General features: G+C 39.4%; 1 protein-coding gene across 5 annotated transcripts in view; it reads left to right on the forward strand.

Moving 5' to 3' along the window:
• Positions 1-9,083, forward strand: part of TMEM241 (transmembrane protein 241) — a 55,094-nt gene extending 46,011 nt beyond the window's left edge. For 2 of the 5 annotated variants that reach the window (XM_068190820.1, XM_068190811.1), the window contains exons 14-16: positions 4,971-5,035; positions 6,721-6,791; positions 8,398-9,083. In XM_068190820.1, coding sequence (XP_068046921.1) covers positions 4,971-5,035; positions 6,721-6,790 — 135 coding nt within the window. In that variant the 3' untranslated portion in view covers position 6,791; positions 8,398-9,083. Of the gene's footprint in view, positions 1-4,970; positions 5,036-6,720; positions 6,792-8,397 lie in introns of those variants that run through there. The other 3 variants (XM_068190836.1, XM_068190828.1, XM_068190845.1) reach the window with 2 other exon arrangements.
• Positions 9,084-9,877: the final 794 nt, after the last annotated feature.

Genomic DNA, 9,877 nt, shown 5'->3' on the forward strand with positions numbered 1-9,877 from the left:
CTCTGAAGTGATTGTAAAGTCAGGGCTGAAGGGGATCCATGATAGCTTGGTCAAGAAGGACACTTTTATCTGGCCTGTGATGTTGGGTTTGAACCAATCGAAATTGGACACTCCAGAATCTGTGGTATAACCACAGCTGGTCAGTGGAGAACTCAAGGCAGCAAAGAATGCAGAGTTCCACATTCCTCTATCTCCCAGGATCCAAATTTGTGCATTGCCAAGGACCAGGAACCCTTAGGATGCCATCTTCTGTCTTCAAGCCACATGTCAGACTTATCAGAGTTTTCTGATGTTATATGTTCAAGAAAAACATCTAAGAGGGAAGCTGGCTCAATAATTATCTTACCTGTTCTTAAGGTCTATAGCAAGAAATTCTCCAGTCTTTATTTTTTATTTTGTTATCTGTAAACTAAATTAGTCTCTTATTCTAAAATAAATTCCATTTCCCCTCCTGTTTTCTTGAAACGACACTTATGAGACAAATTTTACTTTCTCTTTGGATTTTTTTTCATATCTGACCATGAAGTGATAGGGAGAAAGGAGGAAATCATTCACGTAATGAGTTGAGCAGTGGTCTGTCTGTCAGAGTTCCTTGGGAACCCTTTAAAGCTAGTAGAAATTGTGCCTCCCTCCACTCAGGAATCAGTAAAGCAAATTTAGAAAAAGTGGTCACATCAGAGCACGTTTTTTCCTATTCCTGCTTTTTTCCTGTGCAGAAGTGATTTTATGTGCTGAATTTATCCCTACTGTGCAAAAAGTTCTTCCACACATTGGGATATTTCTTTGTCATGGATCTTAGTCTGTTACCCAGCATTTCAATATTGCCATTCTTTTTCTAGTTGCCACTAATTCAGCCTGGTAAGGGGCAAACTCTAGAGCTCTGGAATTGAATAATTTCTTTTGATCCTGAGGTTGAGTGCTGTGTTGTCCTTAATAGGAGTTTATTAAATGGAAATGGAAATGTAAGCAATGTGTGGAATGTTTTATGGCACCTGAGCCAGTCTCTGGTTCCCAGAATAATGGGGACACCTGAGGTTTTCACCTTTTATGTGGGGACTTGAATTTGGCAATCTCCTGTAACCAATACGTTTGAAACCTCTAACTGGCTGAGTTGCTCTTTGTTTTTTTCTCCTGGTTCCTGTTCAGCCCTTGTACAAGAGTATTTATGTGAAGAATACTGGAGTATTTATGTGTTTTGTTACCTGACTATTCAGGCCCAATCTCTTGTGTGGAGGAGATCAGCCCACTCCCCTCAGACCTAATCCCAGATAAGTATCCACTACAAGGATGCACTTATTTCCTGCAATGCTGATACACATTGTAAAGAACTAGAACTGGCTTTGGTTGAGGTACAAAGGCACAATTTGAAATGCCAAGATTTTTGGTTATTTTTAAAATTACTTGTGAATAACTCAGTGATTTGAACTACAGAAATAGCTGGAATCAAGACAAATAGGTGTTAATAAACTGTTCCTTTAAAATGGGTCTTATTTTTGCAGTACAATGGAATGACAGAATAAACTTAGACTGATTTATTTTAAGTAACAATCTTGAGGGGAGGTTGTTTTGTTTTGTTTTGTTTTTTCATGCAAGGAAGGGTTTGAAATGATTTCTTAGGAAAAATTTCAGCTCACATGGAAATGTTTTGTTAAGTTATGCTACGCTCGAATTTTTTCCTAATCATCGAAAGCTGTGTCAGAATTTTGTAAGAAAATTTCCGGGTATGAATGTTTTTAAAGTAGCTTTCGTAATACTGTCTGGTCACAGTTCCTTTAAAAGTAGGCAGAGTCCATGGAACTATTCCTGTTGTCAAAATAGTTGGCGTTCAACCATCCAGCCTGTATAATTTGATGGAATTAGTGACTGTATGTCAAAATCTTGGGGAGCTTTGTTCAAAATAAGCATATTATAGCTTAAAATTTTCTTTTCCACCTCTTAGTTTCACAGATTCAGCATCAAAATATATTTGGAAATCATTAATTTTAGTTTGCCCTTTAACTTGCTTTCTTTTGTCTTGAAAGCTCATTCCTTTTACTAAAGTATCTGAATGCCTAGGAGGACAACTGTGACCTTTAAACTGAAGAAAGAAAGATTACTGCACTTAGCTTGTTGTGAATTTATTTTGGTTTTTATTTTTTTTAAATTTTTTTTTAAGGCCATTCAGAACATCAGTGTGGGTGGGGTTTTTTCCAAACTAAATGTGCACTTAAAACACTTCAGATAATACTGAAATGTACTTAAATGAAAATTACCTTCTCTACTGTGTCCCTAGGATTTAGATTCTTCCCTTGGAACAAATTACATTGTTAGCTTCTCTGAAAACTTGTTTTTCATTTTTAAACATGTTCTTCTTTTAGAGAAATCATCAAAGGTAGACATTTTAGCAATGTCTTTTCCTTTTGGTTTGTTTGTGATTTGTTTTTTCTTTCCTTACACACACTTACTTCATGCGCTCTTCCAACCCACATTTTGTCTTTGGCACTGAGAGACTCTTACATAATTTCTCAAAAATACAACAGTGTTCAGCTATAATAGTCCAAAAGGCTACAGCCTGCATTTTTGCAGAAGTTTGGGATGATCACAGTAGAATGGTGTATTGTTTCTCATAGGGCCTGTTTTCGGAGGTTTCTTGAATGCCTGTTTCTCTGCCCTTGGCCTCTTCTCAAGTTTCTAATAAACAGGGCTCAACAAGGGAGTGGGAGACACAACTTTAACTTGTACCACTTCTCAAACACAGCACTTCAGCTTCTTTGAGGAGGTGAGCTTAAGGAAAAGAACGCTCTGTGCGTACCACAGCTGCCATCCTTTGTTAGTTTCTGTTTACATGGTCAGTAATTAGTATTGTATATTTTTATGTAATAAGTTAGCATTAACCTAAAATAAGCTCAGTACAGTTAATTCCACAAGCATTCACACCAGAGTAAATGAGAAATGGTTCCTTGTAGGTCAGTGCATCTGCTGCACTCTTTGTAAGGGGAGAACCCAGCCCTCTAGAATGAGATGCAAACTATTTTAGAGCACTGATTTTGAACTAATGGCTATTCAGCCTCGCAGCTGGTTTTTAAGTAAAGTGCATGAAAGATTCAGCTCCTGAATAGTTAACTTCCACTGTTTAGAGTGGGTGTCAGCTCTCTCTGGCTGCAAATAACTATGGGACAGGCCACTGAATGTGCACAGTTGCAATATGATCTTGAGTTTTGAAGCATAACTCTCTGTTTGTGACTTGTCTTTGTCCTCTGTCAGTCTCTTTTGGGTATACATGTTAAGTTGTATGTTTGCTTACATGCATAGATACAAGGCAATAAATGTAGATACCTATCTTTGATTTTCCCTAGCAGTAGGAGCTCACTTTTTCTTTTGGCTTAGAGCTATACAGCATTGCCTGTGCTGTACACTGCTGTGGCTGGCAGTGTGAAAACTCTGAAGTCAGATGAAGTTTTTATCAGGAGGTGTGTCTGTGGTTGGTACCAGCAATTTGGTTGCTGAGCAGGGATGGAGTGGTTGCTGAGCAGGGTTGGAGTGGGCCTGCAGTCCTGTGTTATCCTGTCTGGATCAAGTCCATCTCCTGCCTCATTCCTCTGACAGGGGCCTGGGCTACAGGCACATGGAGAACAGTCCTGGTGTGAGTTATGGTAATATCTAGGACGAAAAAAGCCACCTGCATGCCTGAATCTCCCTAAAGTACAAAACATCCCCAAAGAGGCCAGAGGAGACAGTCCTGTGTAGTCCCCACTGAACACCTTTGCTCCTGTGCCATTGCATGGTCTCACTGCTGCATTTAGATTGGTGTCCCCTCTCCACCTAACTCATAGAGTGGGACTGGAGAGAGGATGCACAACCTTCTCCACCTGCCACTCCTGCATGTGATCCTGCACTGATTACACTCCAGGCAGATTTAGAGCCTGCCTTTTAAAATGTGGCCATAACAATTGTAGCAGGTATTGACTAACACACTGTTAGTCCAAGCTCTGGTGCACAGAATCTACTCTGAAATGGCATTTGCTTCCTCACTGCACATGTAGTAATGCTTTAACAAGTAATAGATTACAAAATGAAGTTTCTGCTGTCTCCCCTGGGAGTCAAGTAGGCAAACAATGATTAGGAAATCTTAGCTGATAATTGTTTAAATGTTTTGTTTCTTAATTTCATCTTTTTCCTTGGGCAATTCTGTATTAACCTAAATAGTTCCTTTCATTCCTCAGTGCTTGTGTTTCCCAAGTTTTTGTAAACCACTACCAAGTCTTCCTTTCCCACAGGCATTGCTTATCCTAACTGTTGACTGAAAATCAATCCCCCCATCTAATGACTCTGTCACTGTTCTTTGAACTCTTTCCATTTTACATTATGCATCTGGCAGCAAAACATCCAAAACTGCACGCAGGCTGCAGATGTGGTGGCTCTGTAGCTGCTGAGGCGGGGATCCGCTACAAACCATTGTACATCAGGATCTAGCTGTTTCTGGGATCACTGCTTGGAATGCATAGTCATTTGTCTCTAGTTTCTCTGCCCAGGACACCTGGGGGTAATGAGAGACTTGTAACATAAACCTACTGAAGCTGTGTTGTTTTTCTTAACCCTGTACCCTTGTTAATTTTTGTTTTGTTTTTATACACCTACAAACACATTTCAAGCTCTTGTTCTCCTCAGAAATACAAGGCTTTCCAAACCTGGGATCCGACTGCTTTCCCCAGTCTGCTGTCAACAAGTAAAAGCCAGCAGGCTTCTAGGCCAGGCTTGCTGGGCTATGTGAGAAGGTTCCCTGCTCTGGTTCCCTGCCCTGCCTCTGCTGCGTCCTGGATTCGGTCTTGAGTCAAAATCGAATTGTGATGTGTGACTATCATACTATCTTCAACTAAAAGAAGAAGCTATGACTGCACACATGGAAATTGAATTTCAGCAAAAGTATTTTAGTTTTCATTTGTAGTATCAAAAGTTTACAAAGTGTTTTTTCCTTCTTTTCAATTTAACAGGTTATCACTGCTAGCTTATCACCGTTCTTCTTTGTCATGACTGCCAATGTACTAACCATTTCTTGGTAAGTTCCTACATGAGCTTTTTCTTTAACAGAAAAGATGAATTTTCACACAGTGGTTCATGTGGAAATATTTTTAAGTGACAAGTTCTATTGCTGTCAGTATTTTTTGCATGTAAGGAGAACCAGGTGTGCAATGATGGATGCAGTACAGTAACAGAAGTGTGTTTCTTCTGCCTCTGAGGGAGAGCATGGACATTTTGGACATTAAACCTCACCACAATTCACTCAGCACATTTTACAGTGAGGCAAACGGATCCAATAGGCAAATAAATTACCCATTCAAAGTCATGCTGCAATTTAGTGGTGGAACTGGAAGTAAAACACTGAAGTCAAGGTTTGCTGACATCATCTTTTTAACCAAGAGTGTGCATTCAAGTTTCCCTAACACACTGTGCACTGTGAATGCATAAAATTAAACTGGAGAAAAATAATGATAATAAACTTTTTCCAGAGCTGTATCTGGATTTTGTAATGTGTGGCCACACAGTACAAATCACCTAACCTGAATTTTTTAGGTAGTAATATAAAGGATTGGGGTGCAAACTCCTTTGGTTAAAGGCAGTGTTTTCGATCTGCGTTTGTGTAGCACACAGTGAAAGGGAATCACAGAGCATGGCTGATGCTCCTAAATGCTTCTGCCATGCAAATAACTTCTCAATATGGGGTTAGGCATGTGTCTCTGAGGACAGATTTGTTAATGGAAATAAAAATCTACTTAGTTTTGAAAAGCTTTAAGCATCCTTCTTTCTGCTTGATTCATGATTCATTCAGTTTGCCATCCTAAAGATTCAGCTCTGCACTGAATGGAATTTGCATATCCTTTCTTCAGGTGCGATAAGAGCCTTATAGAAAGGAGAATCTCCAATTCAGACTGGCCCCATTTACTTATGTGTTAATACGGATTCCTATCTGTATTTTAGGCACATGTAGTCTCAAATGCTGAAGTAAGTTGTGCATTTTTTTTGGCTCTAGGAAATACATGCTGCCTGTGCATGTCAGAGACTTAACCAATGTTAAAGCACCTACAAAACACTCCTAGTCTAGGCCATTAACTTGCTGCTCTTCACCATGTTTTGCATGTGTTTGTGCAGGTCTGTCACGTGTGTGCTGGAGGCAGACTTTGATTATAGATCTGTATTTACTGACATGTGCACTAAAAATTAATGTGTACCTTTGTTAATGTGAGCACACGGACCCATAGAGTTGCACACGTGCCACCTGCCCTATATGGACTGAAACGTCTATAAATGATGAACACATCTGTATGTTTAAAAGAAAATTTGCTTTAGCCCTTGGGCCACTGTTACACTTTGATTGTCATAATTTAAAAAGAAAACAATTTATTTATTTTTTTTTAATTTTAATTTTGTTAGTGCTTGTGTATTGGCAGTGCCTTGACTTAGCAGCAAAGCTCTGGAAATAGTTTGTTGGATGATAGCAGCTGCAAAGTACTCATGACAACATTAATCACTGAGACTTTTAGTGCTGCTCCAGTGTGGTCATGGACAATATCATATGTTCATTTTTGAACTATGGGCAAGTGCAGTTAGCTGTCACCCCGCTATAAACAGAAGCTGGAGGGTTTGCCACACGGGAAGATGAAGGTAAAATCAAGGGCTGGCATTTAGCCATGCTTTTTGCTCTGCTTCATCTTGAAGATACAACAATGGTTTCCATTTGCCTAGTATTTTGGACTGCATGGGCATATGGATCCCAAGATTTCAAATCCTTCAGAAAGGGATTCTTCTTCTCTGATGTAAGACATATGATATTAAAGAACAGCTCTGGTACAGGCATCTTTTTACAGAACAAGGCTGGGCAGTTTATCATCCTTTGTACATAATTGCCAGTCTCATTTTTGAAAGGGAATGTCAGAGACAGATTTAATCTCTGTTAGAAATTTAGAAAACAAGACAACTATAGAAACAGAAAAAAATGTCTAAGGTCTTTTGTATGTAGTGTTTTTGTTTTTATTTTCCTTTAGGACAAAGTGTATATTATCCAGCCATAGATTCCAAAGGAATAGATGCATAGTGTTTATAACTGGAGCTGAAATAAGATATGGGGGTTAACTCTCTCCAGAAAAAACATCAATCAGAAGTTGTTACCAACTGCAGGTGGCCAGACTCAGTGGTTTAGACCCTTTTTGAAAAGCTTGCAGCCCTTGCAACCTTTTGCTGCTTGTTGGTAATTCCACACCAAAGCTATTCTGTCTTCTCAGTGGACGTCACAGACTGTCTGTAGCACCTACTTTCCAGGGCTTTTTACTGTGTAATTGTAGGATGTCGTGCTGTTGTTATACAATATTTTTTTCCTCTCGGGAACAAGGGCAATTATGTGGTTTTTAAAACAGCTCACCAAAGCTAAGATTTAAGTGAATGTAATGCTATTAGACCAAAGAGCCTTTAGCTTTACATTTTTTTTTCCAAGGGAAAAAAAAAAAAGTGCTCTTAGAAATGAACTTAACAGAAGTTTGTTTTGTTTATAAAGTTCAGTAAGGAGCTTTTCTGTTTCATAAGCTAATTAAGCCATGGGGCTAAGATGAAAGGTCAGTACACTTAGCTTTGCACTGTTCTAAAAGGGAAGAAGAGTCGTCATCTTACCATATTCCTGTCAGCTGTGAGAGATAACAGAGGAGACTTGGGGATATATTAACTATTGCATGCATTGCGGGGGTTGATAGCATATTTAAATGAAGGTTTTTGTAAAACTATTCATCCTGACTTGGAGCCCTGCTCCTAGACTTACTCTTGGGGAGCAGCCTTAGTGCCACGGCTGTGCTGTGAGCGCAGGAAAGAAGTGCTTGGGCACATGTGCCTTTTTGGCTGGGGCAGCTCCTTTCACCTCACCAAGAGAGGCAAACACAGGAATTTCTACTGGCCTCACTATGCCAATGGGATCACCCCAACGTGAAAAGGTTTTCTCAGATTTCACCTTGTCCACAAAACCTAGGCTTTACATCTCCTCCTGATGTTGTGAAGTGGAAAGTTTTCAGGACAGAACACAAACAGAAATTGCAAGAGGGAAGCAATAGGCTAATAAGGTTCAAACTCTCTTGCCTTCCTTTCCTATTCTTGCAGGTGTAGGGGTGTGCAGCTATTCTTGTAACTAGGGGCAACCTTCTCCATTTAGATTCCTGTCTGTGCATTTTTACTGAATAGCACCAACCCAGGAAAGGTGGTTTCTGATGAGATCATTTAAATAAGATATTTTGGGTTTCAGCATTTTCTTAGCAAGGCAAATGAAAAAAATCACCTGGGTTACTGTCTCTAGGTTGGAATATGTTTAGATCAAATAATACCTTTTTATATCAAGTAGAAGGACTTGCATGATGCTAAATTTGTGATATGCTTTGTTTACAGCCTTGTGATCAGTGGAGTTGGAGAAGCATTGCTTGTTTACACTGAAAGGACAGGCACATAAAGAGGAACCAGATCTCACCAGCTGGAAAAGAGCTGACTTGCAGCCTAGAGACACTATCATGAAAAATAAGCAGCAGCAGGAATGAAGAAGTGCAACCAAACATGAGGAAAGGGATCTGTTGTTTTTTGGTTTTTTTTAAATTAAGAAAAGAACCTATGCTATTAATAGTGCTGGTAAAGGAGCAGCATAGTTGGCAAAGATGGTAAGGAGCCTTTGCCTCAAAGCACAAGACCACCTATATCAGATTGATGTGGTAAATAAAAAACTGCACTGTATCATGCTGGCTCTGTGTGAGCACCACTCAGTAGCAGCTTCTTATACAGGGAGCTAAACTCAGGAAAAGCAGCATTCCCCATGGGATGCTCCTGGTGTTTTTTTTTTTTTTTGTTTGAAGCAGACAGCAGGTCATACCAAACAACATATAAATTCAGGATCTGGAAGGATGGATTTTTCCTCCAACTGTTCTGTAAGCAGCAAGCTGCCACACATAGGTCTCTAGTCATGTTGTCTGAACTGGCACAGGGACTGGGGCCAAAGGGCTTGTGGAGATAATCCCCTTCTGGAACTGTGGCAGTTTGACAGCCTTTCAGAAAGGGAAAATCAGCAATAAATCTCAATATCTGTAGTAATTGCTCTTTGTGAATTTTTTTCTCTCCCATTCGCTGAGATTTCTCTTGAACTCTGCCAATTTTTGTCAGCTGGAGGGGGTGGAGGGACACGTACTGTTCCCAGCAGTGGTTTGTCTCTTAAATTATTGCAAGAGGAAACAAAGAACATGAACCTTGAATGAATGGAAAGGAAATTAATCTCGAGGGTTCTTAAAGTAATTTCACTTCTGGTTGCTTAATGGCTGTTAGAAATTAGTCTTGATGTATTAGAGCCTGCAATCTATGTGAAAGTAATATTAACTGATGAGTTTATATTGTGGGAAAGGTCTACATGGTAAAAGGAACTTGATAACACATCTTCAGTGAGGAATGGGACTTGTCTCACTTGATGTTAGATATGTAAAGTGTAGTCCCTTAATCTAAGTTGACTAAGTTTCCTTCATGGTCAGTGGAAAGAGGGTTGCCCTCATAGAGATGATCCATCTTGAATAGATTGCTGTGTTAGGAAGTGCATATTTCTCTGTAGATACAAACTGGCTAACTAGTCTAGACAAGACAAGTGGTTTCTACAAGGCTACAGTTACCGGAGGCTTCAATCTAACAAATTCAACCAGATGGGCTTGAAAATATGGCTACATTTTAATTTCAAATAAAACACCATAGGTTAACAAAGAAGGTAAATTTTACAAATGTTTGCAGTCAGTTTCTATGACTAGAGAACTTTAGAAAGAGATTAGTTGGTTTTCAGAAAAAAAAAATTGCTGCAAAGAGAAGCTTATGAGAGAAGTACTCTGGTCAATATTGTACCTAA

This window comes from Anomalospiza imberbis, chromosome 1 (genome assembly GCF_031753505.1).
Source record: "Anomalospiza imberbis isolate Cuckoo-Finch-1a 21T00152 chromosome 1, ASM3175350v1, whole genome shotgun sequence".
In the NCBI taxonomy this organism is placed as follows: domain Eukaryota; kingdom Metazoa; phylum Chordata; class Aves; order Passeriformes; family Viduidae; genus Anomalospiza; species Anomalospiza imberbis.